The following is a 24,341-nucleotide window of genomic DNA, read 5'->3' as shown; positions in this document are numbered from 1 at the left end:
TCTCTACATGGGATACAACCACATTCATATTGAATCAATTTGGACTGTCTGACTTTGGTTTACCTATTGCCTTGCAGTGTCTGGCAGCACTGTGTTCCTGTTAGAGCCACCAGCACAAGCACCAGACGATGCTGATCCAGTGAGTACTCCATCAAAGGCATACTGTAGGCCTAGCATGTCTTGTCTACTAGCTTCAATATGAATCAGATTAAATGTGATAGGGTAAAGGCCCCAGTGCAGCAGCAACAGCACATGATGGAGACGATGATGATGAGGAGGAGACCATCTCTCTGGATTCCAGAAGGCATGAGGTATCATGGTAAGACTGTGAAAGTACTATTTACTCTACAATGGTGAGGAGTCCTCATCAAAATCAAAAAATCTAATTTCTTTTACAGGACCCAGATGCTATACAGTGGGAAAACCAGCCTGGCAACATAGTGCGTATTAATAAAAGGACACCACATCCTGCCAAATTCCAGCTGCGCTAATTGTATTGTGTTCACAGAGCGCACAAGCTATCAGAAAGTTGTATGGCAACCACCTCCGGCGCCAAATAGAACTGGCAGACATAGACATTCAGTACAAGAAGAAAAAGATGGAAAATCTTGCACTGGAGTCCGAAATAAAAAAGAGGACAATTAGGAAACTGGACCTTGAAATAAAAAAACTTGAGAGGGAGGTGAGATATGACTTCAATGTACACTGTATGCTAACTGTAACACAAATGTATTAATCATTATTTGTATTTCCTCCCCCAGCTCCAAGAAGATGACACAGCTCAAAATAAAAATTAGGTATATTCTCGTAAAGTCAAGTGAGCCATGACATATGAGCTCTTATTGTGAGCACACAGGACGGTGGCATCTTTCTAAGTTTTTTTTATTTTCCCAGCAATCAGTACAACCAAGTCATCGTTATAAGGCATCGCCCTCTTTTGCCCACCCCCCCAGCACCAGGTGTGGCCACTAGCCTATATGAAGGCCCAAAATTGTGTGTTCCTTTCTGCTCTGACAATGGCATGCCCATTCGTGCGAGATGTGGTGGATGAAGAAGCACTTGTGCTGAGGAGAGCCTTCAGGCGAGAAAGGGTCTTCAGGGACCGGTTGGACCCACTGGCCTTCCCTGATGACCATCTATATGAAAGATACAGGTTTTCTGCAGATGGCATCAGGTATCTATGCAGACTACTGGGTCCCAGGATTAAGCACCACACTGCACGGAGCCATGCACTGAGTGTGGAGCAAATGGTTTGTGTGGCCTTGCGCTTTTTTGCTAGTGGAGCCTTCCTGTGGGGGATGCAGAACAGCTGAACAAGGCCACAATTTGCCGCACAATAAGGAGTGTGTGTCTGGCTATCAAAGCATTAGCAGATGTCTTCATCTCCTTCCCTGGCCACAGAAGACTCTGTGACATCAAAGAGGAGTTCTATAGGATTGCAGGTAAGAGGATCTACAAATTACAGGACAACTGTTAACACATAGTAGGATACTCATTACTTTGTGTGACAGGTTTCCCCAATGTCATTGGTGCAGTGGACTGCACATACATAAGGATAAAAGCCCCTCAGGTGCCCATGAGGCCGATTTTGTGAATAGGAAATCCTTTCACAGCATTAATGTTCAGGTGAACATAACTTTTTGATATTGTCCATTGACGAACACTCTGCATTGCCAGTGATGTGCATTGATTGGTGTAATATTCCTCATCTTATGATTTCAGATGGTCTGCAATGCTGACTGTGTGATCAGCAATGTTGTGGCAAAATGGCCTGGCTCAGTCCATGACTCCAGAATCTTTCGGGCCTCTGAAATCTATCAGTGCCTATCACAAGGTAAGCCACACAACCCCTATTTATAACCATCATGGCTGTGTCAAGAATATCACTGTGTTTATGAGGTAGTAATGATGAGATTTTGTGTTGACAGGTGAATTATCTGGTGTGTTGCTGGGAGACAGGGGGTATGGCTGCCAGCCTTTTCTCCTGACACCTTTCACAGACCCCAGGAAGCACAGCAGGCCTACAACCATGCCCATGCCAGGACCAGGGCCAGAGTTGAAATGACCTTTGGCCTCCTGAAGGCACGCTTTCACTGCCTTCACAAATTAAGGGTCAGCCCTGTTAGGGCATGTGATATTACTGTGGCTTGTGCTGTCCTCCACAATGTGGCCTGCCTGAGGAAGGAGAGGGCCCCCAGAGTGCCACCAGCCATGGACTGGGACAATCCGGCAATCTTCCCTGATGACGACAGTGGTCGGCTGCTGAGGGACCAATATGTGTTGAATTATTTTAGTTAGTATGTGTGCTTTCAATTTTGGTTAAATATGTCCTGCGGTGGCAGAGGAATTTGGGTTTTTTTGGGTTCGTTTTTTTACGAATTTGGCCTCTTATGATGTTTGTGCGGTATACTGTGTGTAATACAAGGCTGCAGGGAGGCTACTGCATCCATTCATTTGTCTGTTCAGTTGATGTGTATGGATTTGTCCTGCATTTATTTTAGTGTGCAGACATGCAGGGTGTGTTATATACAGACCTTTGAATGTGTATGTATCATTTTGTATAATATGCTTGGATTCTGTGCTTTCCATCTTGTAGAGTCACTGTGACTTCAGTTTCGAAAGGAGCTGATGGTTTACCTGCTTTGTTTTGTCCTTATTCAATAAAGGAACATAATGTTACACATTGTGTTTTTATATTCATATGGAATGTGTATGTTTATATGACAGAGTACTAGGGCCACACTGAAGAAAAAGGATAAAGTCATAAATTGATGAGGCTGGTTCTTTCTGCAGAAAAGCTACATATTGTTTTTACAGTTTTGATACTTATGACAATGTGATACTTAATATTCTGGCACATCAGCATGTCTTTGTTTATGAAACCATACTGAAGTACAATTTCACGAAATGCCCCACATCTGTCATTTTAACAACTGTCCTCCTTTAAAACAACTGGTTACAATATTATGACTTGTCTTTTTTTTCCCTCTGTGGCCCTAATATTCTATCATTTTATATATAGTCTATGGGAAACTGTAAATTATCTAATGATAGCAACATCTAAAAATAATTTTTTATCCAAAATCATTGACATTAATGATCACAAACGTTTAAATAATGACAGTGGGTCTAGTTATATGTGATAATGTATAGTGAGCAGTGAAATAACTATTGGTTTCCATTTGTGGTGACTGCTGACTGACATTAGGGATGAGATTAAATAGATCCTGGAATTTAGCCTGGTCTGGAGCAGGCTAGCTCCACAGAATAAATGCCCCCTATCCATCTTTAGTGCAACCGGATTACGGATCAATTGAGCCAGGATCACAAAGATATCCTGGCTTAATCCCTTATCCTAGTTTTGTGCAACAGGCCCCTGATGTTTCACCCATCCCTGTTGATCCACCCAGTTCTTTTGCAACGCCCACTTTCAGATACACTCCAAATATGCAGTTACCTGTACCTGCCCTTTTTTTCATTCCATTCCGCTGTTTGACCAGCAAAATAAAGTGCTGTACTGGTTTGAACCCAAAATAAGTAATGGTTTATATTGTTCCTTTTTAAATCTACTTTAAAATGGTTTTTATTTAGCTCAACATTAAATGAACAATGGATAGAGCAGCTTGCGAGGGAGCGGGCAAGCTACATACATGCATTGGACAGACAAGTGTGGTGTAGGATGCGGGTGAGGAGAGAGTGGGCATGAAGCGCTGGGCATCTTGTTGTAATGACATGCATTATCTGTTTAAAGGTCATACTCACATTGGCTACAGAGAGCGTGATCAACAGCTGCTGCTCTCAAGCATGGTTTAGTGTTGCTTGCCTCAAAGCGAGCATAGAAGTCATTTCGCTCATCTGGTAAACTCTGTCGTGTAACTGGGTTTCCCTTTGTAATCTGTGATAGTTTGTAATCTGTGATAGTCCTGTATTGTCACTTTGCCTATTTGATGGTTTGTTGGAGGGCGTAGTGGGATTTGTTGTAAGTATCCCAGTAAGTGTCTCACTCTTTGAAAGAGGCAGCTCTAGCCTTTAGCTCAGTGCAGATGTTGCCTGTAATCCATGGCTTCTGGTTGGTCACTGTGGGGACGACGTCGTCGATGCACTTATTGATGAAGCCGGTGACTCTTCAATGACATAGGATGGGTCCCGGAACATATTCCAGTATGTGCTAGCAAAACAGTCCTGTAGGTTAGCACCCACCTCATCTGACCACTTCTTTATTGTGACCGTACATACAGTGCATTCGGAAAGTATTCAGACCCCTTGACCTTTTCCACATTTTGTTAGATTAGTCTTAATATAAAATGTATTGAATTCTTTTTTTCTCATCAATCTACACACAATACACCATAATGACAAAGCAAAAACAAGTTGTGTTGACATTTTTGCAAATATTAAATTAAAAACTGAAATATGTCATTTACATAAGTACTCAGACCCTTTACTCAGTACTTTGTTGAAGCACCTTTGGCGGCAATTGCAGCCTCGAGTCTACTTGGGTATGACGCTACAAGCTTGGCACACCTGTACTTGGGGAGTTTCTCCCATTCTTCTCTGCAGATCCTCTCAAGCTCTGTCAGGTTGGATGGGGAGCATCGCAGCACAGCTATTTTCAGGTCTCTCCAGAGATGTTCGATCAGATTCAAGTCTGGGTTCTGGCTGGGCCACACAATGACATACAGAGACTTGTCCCGAAGCCACTCCTGTGTTGTCTTGGCTGTGTGCTTAGGGTCGTTGTCCTGTTGAAAGGTGAACCTTCGCCACAGTCCGAGGTCCTGAGTGTTCTGAAGCAGGTTTTCATCCAAGATCTCTCTGTAATTTGCTCCATTCATCTTTCCCTCAATCCTGACGAGTCTCCTAGTCCCTGCTGCTGAAAAGCATTCCCACAACATGATGCTGCCACCACAATGCTTAACCGTATTGGTGCCAGGTTTCTTCCAGACGTGACGCTTGGTATTCAGGTCCAAGATCTTGGTTTCATCAGATCAGAGAAAATTGTTTCTCATGGTCTGAGTCCTTTAGGTGCCTTTTGTTAAATTCCAAACAGGCTTTCTTGTGCCTTTTACTGAGGAGTGGCTTCAGTCTGGCCACTCTACCATGAATGCCTGATTGGTGGAGTGCTGCAGAGATAATATTGTAATATATGCCATTTAGCAGACGCTTTTATCCAAAGCGACTTACAGTCATGTGTGCATACATTCTACGTATGGGTGGTCCCGGGGATCGAACCCACTACCCTGGCGTTACAAGCGCCATGCTCTACCAACTGAGCTACAGAGATGGTTGTCATTCTGGAAGGTTCTCCCATCTCCTCAGATGAACTCAGGAGCTCATTGGGTTCTTGGTCACTTCCCTGACCAAGGCTCTTCTCCCCCAATTGCTCAGTTTTACCAGACTGCCAGCTCTAGGAAGAGTCTTGGTGGTTCCAAATGTCTTCCATTTAAGAATGATGGCCACTGTTCTTGGGGACCTTTAATGCTGCAGACATTTTCTGGTACCCTTCCGCAGATCTGTGCCCGACATAATCCTGTCTTGGAGCTCTACGGACAATTCCTTCGACCTCATGGCTTGGTTTTTGCTCTGACATGCATTGTCAACTGTGGGACCTTATACAGACAGATGGGTGCCTTTCCAAATCATGTCCAGTCAATTGAATTTACATCAGGTGGACTCCAATCAAGTTACAGAAACATCAAGGATGAGCAATGGAAACAGAATGCACCAGAGTTCAATTGTGTGTCTCACAGCAAAGGGTCTGAATACTTAGGTAAATAAGGTATGTTTTTTAATATTAATAGATTTGTTCAAATTTCTAAAAACCTGTTTGCGATTTGTCATTGTGGGGTATTGTGTAGATTGATGAGTACAACCTTTAATTTAATCAATTTTAGAATAAGGCTGTAATGTAACAAAATGTTGAAAAAGTCAAGGGGTCTGATAACTTTCCGAATGCACTGTACATATCCCAACTATAAATCATGCATTACAGGCAACATCCGCTCTGAGCTAAAGGCTAGAGCGGCTTCTTTCAAGAAATGGGTGTTGCAGAAGTAATATGTAGACAACTGGGCTGTGGCTTTGCTGTTTCAATGCTAAACCACTCTGTTCCAGAAGAGATACTGATGATATCTTTTAAATGTGATGGCTCAATGTATTTTCTCAATAGAAAGGATAGTTTATTTTAATTGATTTTGGTTCAATACCATCCTGTTGAGGTCATCTGCTCAGATCTCCTTCTCCAGCCTAATATCTCTGACTGCCCCAATGGGAGGGGTCTCTAGGCGACAGAGGTGTTATGGGGCGACAAGCTTCACCTGCTCCACTCCACCACAGTACCCAGGAGGCTCCTTCCTTCTCACTTTCACTGGCTCCACAAGACCCTAGACTCAGCCAGCTGTCAATCACTCTGCTGCCTTCCTCTTCCTTGCTACAGATTACTTCCACCAAAGGAACTACACCTGTGTTCATAAAAATGTATTTTGTCAAAACTTCTGAGTTCCACTCCCTCATTGTCACAGGTAAACTGAAAATGGAATTAACCTTTTGACTTTGTCAATATTGACAGATTTCCACAGATGCTTAGATTTGGGGCTGTTTTCTTCATGTCTAAGAGTAGGAGACTGCTAATCTAAGATTAGATCCCCACTGTCCATGTAATCTTATTCAACATGGTCAAAAAAGCTAAACGGATCCTAGATCATATTTGCTGATAATCAATCCCCCCATTTTGTGTTTCTATTGCACCAACCGACAGCTTTCACCATCAGACTGGTCGTAGTGCTACTGCTGTTTGTGATGACCAACGCCATGAAGGCCCTCAATCTGTTCAATACCACCAGGAGGCAGAAGAGAGAAGGGGTAAAGAGTGTGGAGCTGACCTCCCTGCAGGCCAGGATACAGGGAGGTGAGAAGAGATGAAAGATATTTCACTTATGGACAAGATCAGATAAGCCTACAACCTGTCTATTGACTAAAATCCCAGCTAAGTTATGGTCTCGCATGAATATAATACCCAAAAAGGCTTAAATGAGCAAGCTAGAATGCTTAGAGTGTCAAATGTACAAATATGCCTCCTTTGATGTCCTGACTTAAACGTAGTAGTTCTTACATTACCTTCAAAACGGTTTGATATTTCATTTACTCAAACAAAACCGATTTTTCCCATGTAAAAACATTTTAATGAAGAATTGTGAACATTCTTTCCTGTAATTATTTTGTGCATTGTTTAGACAGGGAACAGTATGCCAACTAAGGCATGGTATACAGTTATACATAAAAGCTACAATTGTTTCATTGTGGTTAAGTTAAATTAAAACAAATTACAATTGGATTTACTTCATTGCAGATATTTAATCAAGATGGAATGTTGGACTACTCAATTAAATGATTTAGGACAAATCTGGATCAACCTTGAAAAATGTGTCATAAAATTGGTGAACTGAACGAAATACTTGTATACCCACAAAGATGCAGATTTTGAAATGTACACAATGCTTCTGGTGAATGAGTAGGCAAAATTTCTGCAAGTTTTAAGGCAGATTTTTCTATGTTTAGGTATTGGTAAACTGGGTACTAACAACAGAAATAAAATAAACAATGGGTATCCAGTGAACCACAAATACACAATATTTCAGTTGCTACATTTTCAATGACAATTAAAGGGGCAAGCGGAAATAGTTACAGCTGTCCAATTCTTATTTAGAGTAACAATATGTACCCATTGTTTCTTGAAGAATATAATCATCACGTTGATCTCAGACTGCGAGTCCTTGAATCCATCTGTCGTTTGGAGAGTGGTGACATTTGTCCGGTCCCAGCACCCCTCAGATTGAAAACAAACCACGTGTCAGGGATGCCATTTGGCTGAAAAAATTGATTTAGAGATTGTAACTTTAAACCACATTTGTTTCTAATACACAACTCATTTTCACTTGCCATAGTTCATGTGCAGCAGAATTCCATGAAAAAGGAAATCATTATTTGGAGATATTCATTCACAGAATATGTCAGGATCAAGCACCTTGATTGGTTAAAAATTGCATTTCCCCTCAGTGTTTTTTCTCTCTCCTTTTAAAATTTGCCCTCCTCTCTCTCAGTAGTCCATCTTCAGGGAGAAATGACATTAGAAAGAGACCAATTATGTCCTCCACATGGTTGTGTTGAAGTTGGGAGACCTGATGGGCAGGTCATCATCCTCTGAGTTCAGTCACTGACTTCCTCACTCCGACTGGCGGAGATGTTCTCATTAAGAAAGTGCACACAGAGTAGATGGTAGACAGACGAAGTAGCTGTTCCCTCTGAGATCGTCTACATTGCGGTCAACAACTGCAGACAAACTGATCAGACCTACAAACCATCCTAATTACTACTCATTATGTTTAGATCAGTCAGTCCGCAGCCGCCGGCAGCAACGTAGTCGATCTCAAACACGCACTACGTGTAGTAATCTAGCTTGCCACCGATGGTCTTGCAGCCCTTGCCAGAGAAGATCTTCTCACTCTTGGGGAAATAGACCAAGTCTCTGGCCATCTGGTCAACCACGTCCTGGTCAGGCTTCAGACCCTTGGCGGACATCTCTGCCATGCCACACAGCAGCACGTGTCTGTACTCCAGAGGCAGGAAGGGGACAAAGAAGTCAACTAGGTTCTTGTCTATCAGACTGGTGTGCCACAACCCACCTACACAGGGAAAGGGAGGGAGGGGGGGACACAGTCATAAGATGGGCAAGAAGAAGCTACCACCAATTGCTTACCCAATTACCCAATCCTCTCAGATGTACACAAGTGCCTAAGGGGGCAAGGAAAGTCAAAATGGGCAGGGGCAAGAAAGGCAGATGGACAGAATAGATATCACAGGTAATCTTTCTATTGAAGGTATGAAAAGTCTCCAATAACATCCCCAGTCTTCAAACCCCAGCTGTAGTAACAAAAGTAGAAAATCCTGACCTTAGAGAAACATGTGATCTGTTTCAGGAAACGAGGCGTATGTCGCGGCTCACTACTTCACATGAGAGCCATTTGTAAGTAATATATATTATTATTTTTTGGGCAGAAATGCCTTCTGGAACATGTGAACTTTCATGTGCCTTAATAAAAATGTTATGCCATCTGTAAATATAAATACAATTGTTAAATTACGAGTCTAGTTGGTTTAGCCACAGAAAAAAATATCTAGTTAACAGAAGAAAGGAAGACAAAATAAGGACAAAAGAAGGACAGAAGAAAAAGGAAAAGAAAGAGGACAACAAAGTGAAACAGTCAGCACTTCTATTGCAACTTCGTATTTGTCGTCCTAACGTAGTCTACACTGCTATCTGCCCAGCCGCTAGCCAGCTAGCAAACGTCCACCGTCTACCGAATAGCAGCACTGTAGAAACTATTACACTCAACTGAACGACTTGATTAGTGTAGTGTTAGCTAGCTACATAGTTGTCTTTGTTGTCTTCGTATCCAAGATAATTGTGTAGTTTAGAGCGTGTAGTCTTAGAGTGATTATCTTAATTTACCGAGGTTAGCTAGCCAGCTATTTGTCGTCCTTAACGTAGGAGACACTGCTAGCTAGCCAACAGCTAGCCAACGTCTACGGAATAGAACTTCCGCACTCAACAACCCGGTCGCATTCCGCTTCGCTCCACAGGTAGTATCACATTTTTCATTTCATTTCATTACAGCACAACGGTTTGATTTGTTTGATCGTAGCTAGCTACATAGCTAGCTACATAGCCGTCTGTGTATCAAAGATAATTGTGTAGTCTTGACCGATTTTCTAGGTTAGCTAGCCAGCTATTGTCGTTCTTTTAACGCAACGTAACGTAATCAACACTACTAGCTACTAGCCAGCTAGCCCCCGAATAGCAGCACTGTAGAAACTATTACACTCAACGGAACGACTTGATTAGTGTAGTGTCAACAACGCAGCCACTGCCAGCTAGCCTACAAAGTCAACAACGCAGCCACTGCCAGCTAGCCTACTTCAGCAGTACTGTATCATTATAATAATTTTAGTCAATAAGATTCTTGCTACGTAAGCTTAACTTTCTGAACATTCGAGACGTGTAGTCCACTTGTCATTCCAATCTCCTTGCATTAGCGTAGCCTCTTCTGTAGCCTGTCAACTATGTGTTTGTCTATCCCTGTTCTCTCCTCTCTGCACAGACCATACAAACGCTCCACACCGCGTGGCCGCTGCCACCTGCCACCCTAATCTGGTGGTCCCAGCGCGCACGACCCACGTGGAGTTCCAGGTCTCCGGTAGCCTCTGGAACTGCCGATCTGCAGCCAACAAGGCAGAGTTCATCTCAGCCTATGCCTCCCTCCAGTCCCTCGACTTCTTGGCACTGACAGAAACATGGATCACCACAGATAACACTGCTACTCCTACTGCTCTCTCTTCGTCCGCCCACGTGTTCTCGCACACCCCGAGAGCTTCTGGTCAGCGGGGTGGTGGCATCGGGATCCTTATCTCTCCCAAGTGGTCATTCTCTCTTTCTCCCCTTACCCATCTGTCTATCGCCTCCTTTGAATTTCATGCTGTCACAGTTACCAGCCCTTTCAAGCTTAACATCCTTATCATTTATCGCCCTCCAGGTCCCCTCGGAGAGTTCATCAATGAGCTTGATGCCTTGATAAGCTCCTTTCCTGAGGACGGCTCACCTCTCACAGTTCTGGGCGACTTTAACCTCCCCACGTCTACCTTTGACTCATTCCTCTCTGCCTCCTTCTTTCCACTCCTCTCCTCTTTTGACCTCACCCTCTCACCATCCCCCCTACTCACAAGGCAGGCAATACGCTCGACCTCATCTTTACTAGATGCTGTTCTTCCACTAACCTCATTGCAACTCCCCTCCAAGTCTCCGACCACTACCTTGTATCCTTTTCCCTCTCGCTCTCATCCAACACTTCCCACACTGCCCCTACTCGGATGGTATCGCGCCGTCCCAACCTTCGCTCTCTCTCCCCCGCTACTCTCTCCTCTTCCATCCTATCATCTCTTCCCTCTGCTCAAACCTTCTCCAACCTATCTCCTGATTCTGCCTCCTCAACCCTCCTCTCCTCCCTTTCTGCATCCTTTGACTCTCTATGTCCCCTATCTTCCAGGCCGGCTCGGTCCTCCCCTCCCGCTCCGTGGCTTGACGACTCATTGCGAGCTCACAGAACAGGGCTCCGGGCAGCCGAGCGGAAATGGAGGAAAACTCGCCTCCCTGCGGACCTGGCATCCTTTCACTCCCTCCTCTCTACATTTTCCTCCTCTGTCTCTGCTGCTAAAGCCACTTTCTACCACTCTAAATTCCAAGCATCTGCCTCTAACCCTAGGAAGCTCTTTGCCACCTTCTCCTCCCTCCTGAATCCTCCTCCCCCTCCCCCACCTCCTCCCTCTCTGCAGATGACTTCGTCAACCATTTTGAAAAGAAGGTCGACGACATCCGATCCTCGTTTGCTAAGTCTAACGACACCGCTGGTTCTGCTCACACTGCCCTACCCTGTGCTCTGACCTCTTTCTCCCCTCTCTCTCCAGATGAAATCTCGCATCTTGTGACGGCCGGCCGCCCAACAACCTGCCCGCTCGACCCTATCCCCTCCTCTCTTCTCCAGACCATTTCCGGAGACCTTCTCCCTTACCTCACCTCGCTCATCAACTTATCCCTGACCGCTGGCTACGTCCCTTCCGTCTTCAAGAGAGCGAGACTTGCACCCCTTCTGAAAAAACCTACACTCGATCCCTCCGATGTCAACAACTACAGACCAGTATCCCTTCTTTCTTTTCTCTCCAAAACTCTTGAACGTGCCGTCCTTGGTCAGCTCTCCCGCTATCTCTCTCAGAATGACCTTCTTGATCCAAATCAGTCAGGTTTCAAGACTAGTCATTCAACTGAGACTGCTCTTCTCTGTATCACGGAGGCGCTCCGCACCGCTAAAGCTAACTCTCTCTCCTCTGCTCTCATCCTTCTAGACCTATCGGCTGCCTTCGATACTGTGAACCATCAGATCCTCCTCTCCACCCTCTCCGAGTTGGGCATCTCCGGCGCGGCCCACGCTTGGATTGCGTCCTACCTGACAGGTCGCTCCTACCAGGTGGCGTGGCGAGAATCTGTCTCCTCACCACGCGCTCTCACCACTGGTGTCCCCAGGGCTCTGTTCTAGGCCCTCTCCTATTCTCGCTATACACCAAGTCACTTGGCTCTGTCATAACCTCACATGGTCTCTCCTATCATTGCTATGCAGACGACACACAATTAATCTTCTCCTTTCCCACTTCTGATGACCAGGTGGCGAATTGCATCTCTGCATGTCTGGCAGACATATCAGTGTGGATGACGGATCACCACCTCAAGCTGAACTTCGGCAAGACGGAGCTGCTCTTCCTCCCGGGGAAGGACTGCCCGTTCCATGATCTCGCCATCACGGTTGACAACTCCATTGTGTCCTCCTCCCAGAGCGCTAAGAACCTTGGCGTGATCCTGGACAACACCCTGTCGTTCTCAACTAACATCAAGGCGGTGGCCCGTTCCTGTAGGTTCATGCTCTACAACATCCGCAGAGTACGACCCTGCCTCACACAGGAAGCGGCGCAGGTCCTAATCCAGGCACTTGTCATCTCCCGTCTGGATTACTGCAACTCGCTGTTGGCTGGGCTCCCTGCCTGTGCCATTAAACCCCTACAACTCATCCAGAACGCCGCAGCCCGTCTAGTGTTCAACCTTCCCAAGTTCTCTCACGTCACCCCGCTCCTCCGCTCTCTCCACTGGCTTCCAGTTGAAGCTCGCATCCGCTACAAGATCATGGTGCTTGCCTACGGAGCTGTGAGGGGAACGGCACCTCAGTACCTCCAGGCTCTGATCAGGCCCTACACCCAAATAAGGGCACTGCGTTCATCCACCTCTGGCCTGCTCGCCTCCCTACCACTGAGGAAGTACAGTTCCCGTTCAGCCCAGTCAAAACTGTTCGCTGCTCTGGCTCCCCAATGGTGGAACAAACTCCCTCACGACGCCAGGACAGCGGAGTCAATCACCACCTTCCGGAGACACCTGAAACCCCACCTCTTTAAGGAATACCTAGGATAGGATAAAGTAATCCTTCTCACCCCCCCCCCCCTTAAAATATTTAGATGCACTATTGTAAAGTGGTTGTTCCACTGGATGTCATAAGGTGAATGCACCAATTTGTAAGTCGCTCTGGATAAGAGCGTCTGCTAAATTACTTAAATGTAATGTAAATGTAAAAAGCAGCAACCTTCCCACTAGCCACGATTGTGTTGCTCTCCACTCTGGAGGACAGAGTTTTTTAGATTATGATAGCTAAGGAGATGCAGAAAACACCGGTCTCCGGATTACATCTTTGAACTAAGGGCAACCATGGCATCCGTGACAGGGAGAAGTGTCCAACCATGGTGTATAAAGGTAAGATAGTCCAGCTAGCTACATTTTCAGACATTGCACGTTTCTAATTTTGACAAAGTCGTTTTCCTTTCAAGTTAAAATTACTGTTAGCTAGCTGGCTGGCTCGCTAGCTAACATGTATGATCTTATTATTTTGTATTTCAGAGCCATTTGCTTGGTTAGTTATTGCCCAATGTTAGCTAGCTAACATTGCACCTGGTTGGTTAGCTGCCTGCAGATTCATTCAGGGTAGTAACGTCATGAGTTGGGATTATAGTTCATCGTTTAGCTAGCTAGCTACATGTCCAAACAAAATACTCCACTATGCAAGTGCCCATTTTAATAAAATGTCACTGCCACAACTGTTAGCCAGTTAGCTTGGATGTTTGACCGCTGTTAGGACAGAATGCTCAGATCAAACCTTAAAGAGATTGGTGAAGCTAAAGCTTAAGATGGTGTGAACAATGGGAATGGTTGTAGACAAAGAACTCTCCAGTATGTACCAAAACATTCCAAGGCCATTTTCTCAAAAGTGAGGTTACAAGTTTATCAAATTTCAAAGCAGAGTTTACTTTCCCATTGTTCCTCAAATGCAGTGTATGATATACAATTTGAGCTCTGTGTCTCTGCTTTCAATGTAAAAAAAACCCACTATGAATAGAGTTACCAAAGTGCATAAGTTAAGCTTCAGCCCTAAAGAAGGACAGCAAAGAGGTGGCTTACTCTTCTTGTTGTTGAACACGGACAGGGAGAGAGCTGGTTCTAAGTCCTGCAATTGTATCTCCTCTCGGTCTCGACCTTCTTTCCAGAAGTCCAGGGCCACCTGCGTGATGTGCTCTCCTCCAGCGTTGCTATGGAGATGAGCAAAACAAACTAGTAGATATTAAAGTTACCATTTCCTGGTTGCTAAAACTAATAGTTTGCCTAATTTCAGTTGGTCTACACTATACTAGCTTATATTGTCACAATCATTGTACCATCTAAACCACTGTGAAATATATTTTCTACAACTAATAATATTGTAGTTTCAGCTGTTCGAAGCTGGTGTACAAAACTGAAAGTAAGAAACAAAAACAAAACTTGTGAATTGGAAGCATAGAAAGTAATCACATAACAGATCTACCGCTTCTTAGACATGCTTTCAAGTAGAATTATAGGTCTATAACTCACATTTCTATGTGAATTTGGTCAGTTCGCCCATAAAAGTTGCATATTGCCACTTTAAGCTGGCTCCAATGATCTTTTTCTTCCTCACTGATCTGGACAAGGGGACGTTTATAAATGCATTACGTTCATGTGTGGTGATTTTATTTGCTAAATAGAAAAAGCTGAAGTAACTGAACTTTAGTTTTGGGAGTCGTATCTGATTCACAGCTGACGCTTAGGTAAGTAAAAACATGGTTGCTACAACGAGTCGTTAAGTTGTGGGAAAGATAGGATCATGGATGTCTAATATATTTGGACTGTAAATCCAGTTTTAAAAAATACAAAAGTATCCAAAAACACCACAAAAAAAAAAAAAAAATCACACACTGCTATTCTGTCTGCCCTACCTGAGGAAGATGAAGATGGCTTGCCGGTAGGAGACCCCGTCCAGATTTTCGTAGTAATCCAAGTAGGGCTTTATACAGTCGATCAGGCCAGGGTGCATCTTGTCCATCTCGTCAAAGATGAACATGGAACGTGGGCAGTTGGTGACGTTGCCTTTGACCCACTGCTGCAGCTGAGACTGAGGGATGGTCACAGCAGTAAAAACACAGACTTATCTACAGCAGTGAAGATATATTTTGCGGATATGCTGTAAGATATATATATTTTTAAACGCAGATATGCAGTACCAGTCAAAAGTTTGTTCACACCTACTCATTCAAGGCTCTTCTTTATTTTTACTATTTCCTACATTGTAGAATAGTGAAGATATCAAAACTATGAATGAACACACATGGAATCATGCAGTAACCAAAAAGTGTCTAAATATCTGTATATATTTGAGATTCTTCAAAGTAGCCTTGATGACAGCTTTGCACACTCTTGGAATTCTCACCACCAGCCTTTTTAAATTTATTTTTATTTTACCTTTATTTAACTAGGCAAGTCAGTTAAGAACAAATTCTTATTTTCAATGACGGCCTAGGAACAGTGGGTTAACTGCCTTGTTCAGGGGCAGAACAACAGATTTGTACCTTGTCAGCTCGGGGATTTGAACTTGCAACCTTTCGGTTAATAGCTCTAACCACTAGGCTACCCTGCCACCCCAGCAGTCACCTGGAATGCATTTCAATTAACAGGTGTGCCTTGTTACAAGTAAATGTCTTTCCTTCTTAATATGTTTGATCCAATCAGTTGTGTTGTGACTTGGTAGGGGTGGCATACAGAAGATGGTATTTTACCAAATTGGGCTAAGTCCATATTATTTGAAAGTTTCTTCAAGTGCGGTTGCAAAACCCATCAAGCGCTATGATGAAACTGGCTCTCATTAAGACCGCCACAGGACAGGAAAACCCATAGTTACCTCTGCTGCAGAGAATAATTTCATTATAGTTAACAGCCTCAGACATTGCAGCCCAAATAAATGTTCAGAGGAGACTGCGTGAATCAGGCCTTCATGGTCGATTTGCTGCAAAGAAACCACTACTAAAGAACACCAATAATAAGAAGAGACTTGCTTGGTCCAAGAAACACGAGCAATAGACATTAGGCCGGTGGAAATCTGTCCTTTGCTCTGCTGAGTCCAACCGCCGTGTCTTTGTGAGACACAGTAGGTGAACAGATGATCTCCGCATGTGCGTATCCCACCGTGAAGCATGGAGGTGGTGGTGCTTTTCTGGTGACACTGTCAGTGAGGGCTATTTGACCAAGGAGAGTGATGAAATTATGCATTAGATGACCCGGCCTCCACAATAATCCGACCTCAACCCAAATGACATAGTTTGGGATGAGTTGGACCGCAGAGAGAAGAAAAAACAGCTAACAAGTGCTCAGGATGTATGGGAACTCCTTCAAGACTATTGAAAAATAATTTCAGGTGAAGCTGGTTGAGAGAATGCCAAGTGTGCAAAACTGTCAAATGCAAATGGTGGCTACTTTGAAGAACCTAAAATATATTTGGATTTTCTTAACACTTTCTTGGTTACTACATGATTCCATATGTTATTTCATAGTTATGTCTCCACTATTATTTTACAACGTAGAAAATAGTAAAAAAATAAAGTAAACCCTTGAATGAGTAGGTAGCCAAACTTTTGAATAATGTACATCCTGTATCATATAGAACCCTCCTTCATTCTTCCCATCTAACCAGGGACCGATTTAGACCTGGGACACCAGGTGGGTGCAATTCATTATCAGGTAGAACAGAAAACCAGTAGTAAATTCCAGACCTCGTAGGGTAAGATGTGAATACACCACTGATATAGAAGATGCATAAGAGTGTTTTCATTTTTTTTTTTACAGCCTAATTCTCCATTGAGAATTTCCCTGCCACGGTTACTGGGGATTACATTACAATATAACAAAATACTTGCTTTACCTTGTAGTCCTCAATCTGACTCAGATGAGGGAAGTGAGCTGTAGAAACAAACTGATGGATGAAACTGCTGGCCATGCCCTCCTTGTAGAGGTTTTCAGCTATCAACTGGCTGACAAAGTTCTTCCCTGTGCCAGTCCAGCCATGTAGAGAGAGCACCAGGGGCTTTTTAGGATTTTTATTGTTCATGAATCCCGTTACAGCTTTCTGGATGACTCTGGAGGCAACATGTTGACCAAACAGCTTCCGATCTAGGGCCACTTCCAAACCTGATGACAGGGCAGGAGTTGATTATTAAGTGTCAATGAATGGGATATGCTACGAATGCACCACCATTATTTCTATACTAATCATAGGTGGTTATCTTAATGTGATTAGTTACACATGTAGGACACAGCTGCTAAGTAGGCTAGTGGTGCTTGTCCACTCGCTGCTTGTTCACTCGTACCCACCCACCCGCAATTGCAAATTACCCTTCCACCACCACCCGACTATATGTGATAAATTGAAAATCTGAGGCCCGCACTTGACCCTAACCTGCTAATATAGAAAATAGACTAGTCAGATGGTGGAACGGTTTTTGTCAGGGGTTGAAGGATATTTTTTAGCCTGATTTAGATAGCCTGTTTCTGCTTATGATTTCCAACATTTTGGTAGGTGATTTGTTAGTCAACTTCTGGGCCTATAATTAGATACTTGCAGCTTCTTCTCTTCTGCCATTATATGTTGCCCTGAAAGACTAAACAAACCCTTGCTCACCAGTGAGGTCATAAATCGACAGAATTAATGCATTAATTTAGTTGACAGCAGTAAAGTTCTCGGTCATCTCTGCTTCTTTCTTGGAGCAAATATGTTTAGGGATCGGGAAGAAAATGCAATAACAAAAAAAATTAAACGTGTAAGACTATGTTTAAAATTTCAGTTTGACCGGTTATAAGGAAATAGAAAGCTGTGAAAATGACCCAATATGTTTCTGATAAGATTTCAGTTTGGCTTGGATGCATCTTTTATGTGGATGAAATACGTTTAGCTTTCTGATGCTGATGAATATAGATACCGTCTGTGAAGGTGTTAACTGCGCATTCTCTCAAGATGCTGAATGAAAGAAATCATATTTTTCCACTCCTGTTCCCGAGTCAAAATTGTGCCTACATTTGGTGTATCATTTTACTGCAATACATGCTTAAATTCTGCAGGAGTTACTTTTAAGGCTATGTGAGAGGTTACACATTTAAGTGTCCAGATTTTAGTTTCCATTCTACCCATCTGAACAGTAGCCTAGACTACAGTTCCCTTGACGTGCATACGCCTATTTGAATGTGTATAGTGCCTCACAATCATAACACATAAAATAGCAATCTATCATCCTCTTTTACCAATTCAAATCTTTAGCAAACACTACTTTTCAGACCCTCCCTTATTATTTAACAACTTTTCTCTTATTGAATTAAACTCAGACAATTGTACAGTTACATACATACAATAATGTGATTATTGTGGATAGTTAGATTAATATAATAGTTTGATTGAAAAGTTTACATGATTTGCAAGAAGGATTTCCCTAATAATCCTGTTTACATGGACATCTGAAATCGGGGTACATGATAAATACAGGAAAATCAGAAATCAATTTTGTCAATTTATTAATCGTCTTTTGTTTGTAACGCGCCCATTTGTTTGTAACGTGCCCATTTGGGGATATCTGATAGTATCTCTGATTGTCTTAACTCAGCCCCACTAATGAGCTGTGGAGCTTCTCAAAGTAATTTTTCTTCACCTTAAAACAGCAAGTAAACAAAGAAGTTTGAATATCAATTGTGAATGACAATAGGCCCTCAAAGAATTTTTACTATATTTCCAGCTCTCTCCCTTTCGATAACCAAAACAAAAAATGTAATGCTCTGATCCGGTGGAAACGTTATAAAACACCTGCTTACTTCTTATCCCTTGCACAAGAAGCCTACAGCTGTGTCTGTCCCGAGATCACTGGCACTGGAAACTGAGGGCCCAGAATATTTTATACAATGTCTCAAATAGCTAGCAGGAGTTTGAGCGACCCAGTTGATACAATGTCTCAAGATCATTGCAGACAGGCCTAGCCAATGTAATTTATATGATATGTATTTTTCTTTTCTACCTGCAAGGCTGAAATGTTGTTGGCTTTATGTAGGTTATTATTACATAGTTGGCAAATGGCATTAAAAGTAACTTTTAGATTTGTATAATTTTTATTAGATCGAATGTAGATTAACCACAGACAATGATTCAGACAAAGACTATTATACATGCAACTGTCCCACGAAAATGTGCATATGGAAATCACAACTGGCACGCAAATTGGTAGAAATGGTAAGAAATTGGCACATTGATCTCCGGCTCCCTTTGAGTCATTTGTGTGTGTTTTTTTCATCAAATAGCGTGCTTAAAGCATCTGACTAGTTCAGAAAATATAGTTGATCATGGAAAAAGTTGTAGAAATGTTGATTAATCGATTGGTCGGGAAAAAAAAAGACAACTCTTGGTCAGGGACAGCCATAGTAGAATTACCTTTAGATGCCCCCCAAAAAATGAGGGAGGACCCCCTGCCAGGTTATGCCCCCCTCACTTCTGCGCCCCTGATGTGAACTGCATCAAAGCTGGGACCGAGAGACTGAAAAACAGCTTCTATCTCAAGGCCATCAGACTGTTAAACAGCCACCACTAACATTGAGTGGCTGCTGCCAACACACTGTCATTGACACTGACCCAACTCCAGCCACTTTAATAATGGGAATTGATGGGAAATGATGTAAATACATCACTAGCCACTTTAAACAATGCTACCTTAAATAATGTTACTTACCCTACATTATTCATCTCATATGCATACGTATATACTGTACTCTATATCATCGACTGCATCCTTATGTAATACATGTATCACTAGCCACTTTAACTATGCCACTTTGTTTACTTTGTCTACATACTCATCTCATATGTATATACTGTACTCGATACCATCTACTGTATGCTGCCCTGTACCATCACTCATTCATATATCCTTATGTACATATTCTTTATCCCCTTACACTGTGTATAAGACAGTAGTTTTGGAATTGTTAGTTAGATGACTTGTTGGTTATCACTGCATTTTCGGAACTAGAAGCACAAGCATTTCGCTACACTCGCATTAACATCTGCTAACCATGTGTATGTGACAAATACAATTTGATTTGATTTGACTTCTAAGAGGCATTTAGATAACTGGCCAGGCTGTTACACAAGCCTGCCGCGGTCCCATAGGGCGGCGCACAATTGGCCCAGCGTTGTCCGGGATTGGCCTGTGTAGGCCGTCATTTTAAATAAGAATTAGTTCTTAACTGACTTGCCTAGTTAAATAAAGGAAAACATATATATACACAATTACTCACTTCACTCGTGCCAAACTGGTAGGCTTGTGCTAACGATGCGGATACATGCGCAGATCAAACACATTTGGAACGCCAATTAAGGCGTTTAGATGTCCTTCTAATTCTAAAGATTCCTCAGAAAATTATGTGTTTATTTCGATTTTACGACTATTAAGATAAGCAGAGTATGGTGTTTACATGACTATTGCATCACCGGATTACTGCCTAGCCTACTAGAACTAGCCTACTAGTTCTTATTGGCTACGTCGATCCATTTTTTTGCCCGTTCCCATTTAGCGATTAGGATGTAGGCAATTTGGCGCGGGTACAATTAGGCCTTAACGCTTAGGTTTATGCACAAACGCCAAATAGGCTCAAATAAATTACAAACTTCTATGTAGCCTGTAAATATAAACAGTACAAGACTTCTACATTCATGGATTTAAGGTATCGTTTTCTCAAGCCACCCGCACTTCATCCACCCAATATTTAACGACCCTTAAGTCAACCCTCGTTTTCTAAAGTAGGCCAACCGTATACTGGTGGAGATCGATAAGCAATTGCAATATTAAAACGCAAAAGGACTGGCTGTGTCTACATGATCAACTGGCCTAAGCGTTAACACACCAACCATTTAATATTTAGCTGTACACATACCTGTTGAATTAAAAGCAATCCATTTTGAATCGCAACTTTCATATACATAATTGTAAATTTTCCGCCCCATTGCTGCAACTCCCAAACCGACCACAAATGTGGTTGAGATTGGTTCGAACGCATTGACAAAAGCACTCGATATCAATACATAATATATGAAATAGGCTTTGTATGTTGCTTTCATTTTAACTTCAAATAAACGTTTAGCTACCAAGTTTATAATTTAGGAACGAAAAGACGTTGAGTCCAAGTCAACCATTTCCTCATACGTAATCATTATGCGACACCAACACATCAGAAACAAAATGGTCGTCACCAGGAATACTAGTCGCAACTATGAAACTCGGATTTTTCCGATTTACTAACTGCTATTCGTTTTCACGAGCAGTGTTCAACGAAACAACAAATCGGGCATTACCGAGTTTCCTAGTTCCGACTAGCAAATGAACGCAGCATAATAAATTACTAAACTCCGCATATTTATACAATTTATGTTCTTACAATCGGATATTAAACACAACCCTAACTTAAAAGAAAGGCTACGTTTTATGTTAATTAATTTTTACAATATAGCCCATTTTGACTTTGCTGGGTGTCACTCGTTACCACAGCCACAAAAGGGATCGCATTCAACATCGGCTACTTTCGGCCATGGTTTGCCACATGGATGTCATTCAGCATTTCAGAATTTTTTAGTTAAAACTGCAAATTATGTTCAGAAAGCCAACAATTTTAAGGGACAGATGTGTTCTGAGTGAGCCAAAGAAATGCAAGTAGCCAAGTTAAGACAATAATAACTTTACTTACTACAAATTAGGGTATGTTCAAAAAACCTAGTTGCAACGCCATTAATTGGAAAGGCCCCCCAAAATAAGTGTTAGCACGCCGGTACTAAATGTTAAACGTACCTGTTCTGTTGAAGGAGATCCACTCTGGTCTACAACATTCGTGAAAATAGTAAAACACGTTCTGGTAGGTTGCGAGGAAGCCGGTGAGAGCCGCAGCCATACCAACCGCTATGCTGGTACTGATAGGCTCAATCGCCGCCGTCGCAGTGATGTTCGACAACAGAAACCCCAACAGAAAAAACGGTCGCATCTTTGACAGTGTTTACTAGCTAGCTAGCGGTGTATATTTACCTAAACAAACTTGATTACAGACTGTTAAATAACATGAGATACAAAATGGTATTATAGAGTATAGCCTGCGCGAGCCCCAACTGAGTTGAGCTTCTTCCTCTTCTATTACAGAATGTCGGTCCGCAACCCAACATTAAAGGTGCATGCTGCCACCTACTGTGCTTTAGTGTGTGGTCAATCACGGTTTACAACATTTCTAAATCCCCCTTTCTAACTCAGCATATAAATGACAGCCCTTGGGCTCAGAGTTCCATCTCTTCTGCCACACATCTGTCAAAATGGCTCTGATTTTACATTTGGCCTCACCTCTACCCAGTGGAAAATTAATAAAAAATATATCTTGTTTCAAAGCTCTACTGGCTAATTGGTCTTCAATTTGATTCCCTTCCAAACCCGAATGTGCTGGGACCCAGCAGAATCTCACTAATACACCCATTCTCTCAATTCTCCATAATAATATTAATATCTCCAACTCCTATTAAATTTACATGATGATAAACTATTCAACACAGACAGAATCTAAGCATACTCTGTTCTCCACCCACTGGAGGGCAACTATTATTGGCTACAGTTCAAATGAGTACACTGAAAGTTAATCTGTTAGTCTTCTACGTATCTGCACATCAAATTCAGGAATGTAAATGCCTGCCCACTATCTGGGTCCTTGGATCCATCTGTGAAAAGCGGTAAAAAAAACACAAGAACTTCTGCCAATGTAATTGTCAACCAGTTTCCCTGTATCACTGACATCTGACCAATCCTTCCTTTTCTCTACCATGGTTAGATCAACAACAGGATCTGGGAGTAACCATGGAGGAACATCCCCTATCACCACAGAAGGGCCAACCTCCAACTCCCTCAAACCACTCATGAGCAAGCTTTCCAACCAAAACCACTACCTTGTCTACTAGTATATTCCCAACAATCATCTAAAACAGTAGCAGTGGGATGCTCAACCTCACTTAACCCAATAAGCTAATGACAATTTTGTACGCCATATATCCAAAGGTATCTCACCTGCTTCCACTAGTAAGGCACATACAGGTGTTGATTTAAATGCACCAATACATATCCTTAAAGCTATATACTGGATTCTGTCCAACTCCTGAAGTCAAATCTTCGGCACTATTCCATAAACTATACACCTGTAATCACTTGTCGTCCTGATCAGAGCTCTATAAATATCCATCAACAATTGTTTGTCAGAACCCCAATAACCAGAGACCGAGCGCATAAGATTCACCACCTTCTTACACTTTGTTTATGACATGATCTTTCCATTTAAATCGCTCATTGAACAACAGTCATTGACAACTCCATAGGCATCAAATAAAATGGATCCAATTAACTCGAAAAGAGTGATTAAATAAGAAGGCCGTAACCCAGTTATATAATCTCCCACCAATACCAAGTCTTTCCATCTTAATCAGTATGCCTTCTCTCCACATAGTGTCATAAGCCTTTTCAATGTAAAAAAAAAGAAGAAGAAAAAAAGACAGCCATTACTTCTTTTATTTTTATTTCTACTTTGCACATTCCTCCACTGCAAATCTACCATTCCAGTGTTTTACCTGCTATATTGTATTTACTTTGCCACCATGGCCTTTTTTGTTGTTGTTGCCTTTACCTCCCTTATCTCACCTCATTTGCTCACATCGTATATAGACTTGTTTCTACTGTATTATTGACTACATGTTTGTTTTACTCCATGTGTAACTCTGTGTTGTTGTATGTGTTGAACTGCTTTGCTTTATCTTGGCCAGGTCGCAATTGTAAATGAGAACTTGTTCTCAACTTGCCTACCTGGTTAAATAAAGGTGAAATAAAAATAAATTAAATTAAATTAAAATTCATTACCAGTTTTTTCAACTTCATTGTTCACCTTTACTAATGCATCCAAAGTAGATCTACCTTTACGGAATCCACTTTGACATTGACTCAATAAACCTCTATGTTCCTGGAAATATGACTATCATCTTTTCCATCAGTTTACACAAGTTAGAGGTCAGTGATATTGGTCTATAACTATCAACACATGAATGGTCCTTACCAGGCATGTTTCCAACCAGAAGGTATAACCCCTCACTCCAAACCACAGCCTTAAACCCATCACATGTATGGTAAAGACAGCATCTAAAGAAGAGTCAACAGTATCTCTTTTCTTATACACATTAACACGATAATTTAAAATCTCACACCTGCGTTGCTTATATACTTCATCCAAAGCAACCCCACTATGTACCCTAGCAAATGTG

At 42.3% G+C, this 24,341-nt stretch overlaps 1 protein-coding gene and 1 long non-coding RNA gene across 3 annotated transcripts; one reads left to right on the top strand and one right to left on the bottom strand.

The window, feature by feature from the left end:
• Window positions 1-231: 231 nt before the first annotated feature.
• LOC124007073 lies at window positions 232-1,242 on the top strand. The gene is made up of 3 exons (XR_006833866.1): window positions 232-682; window positions 762-797; window positions 895-1,242. It is a non-coding gene; the product is annotated as an uncharacterized LOC124007073 (long non-coding RNA).
• A 5,919-nt stretch (window positions 1,243-7,161) lies between these two features.
• Window positions 7,162-22,759, bottom strand: LOC124007180 (torsin-1A-like). 2 transcript variants are annotated; one of them, XM_046317561.1, is made up of 5 exons: window positions 21,856-22,759; window positions 16,905-17,170; window positions 14,929-15,104; window positions 14,099-14,226; window positions 7,162-8,678 (listed from the first exon to the last, which is right to left on the bottom strand). In XM_046317561.1, exons 1-5 carry the CDS (start codon window positions 22,043-22,045, stop codon window positions 8,434-8,436), a joined length of 1,005 nt encoding a protein of 334 aa, XP_046173517.1. In that variant the 5' UTR covers window positions 22,046-22,759; the 3' UTR covers window positions 7,162-8,433. The 2 variants fall into 2 exon arrangements, with proteins under 2 accessions (XP_046173517.1, XP_046173518.1); XM_046317562.1 differs by lacking the exon at window positions 21,856-22,759 and adding an exon at window positions 20,948-21,235.
• Between the last annotated feature and the right edge of the window lie 1,582 nt (window positions 22,760-24,341).

Source organism: Oncorhynchus gorbuscha, linkage group LG20 (assembly GCF_021184085.1).
Source record: "Oncorhynchus gorbuscha isolate QuinsamMale2020 ecotype Even-year linkage group LG20, OgorEven_v1.0, whole genome shotgun sequence".
Taxonomy (NCBI): Eukaryota; Metazoa; Chordata; class Actinopteri; order Salmoniformes; family Salmonidae; genus Oncorhynchus; species Oncorhynchus gorbuscha.
The sequence above is the reverse complement of the archived record's forward strand: the minus strand, read 5'-3'. Positions and strand labels throughout refer to the sequence as shown.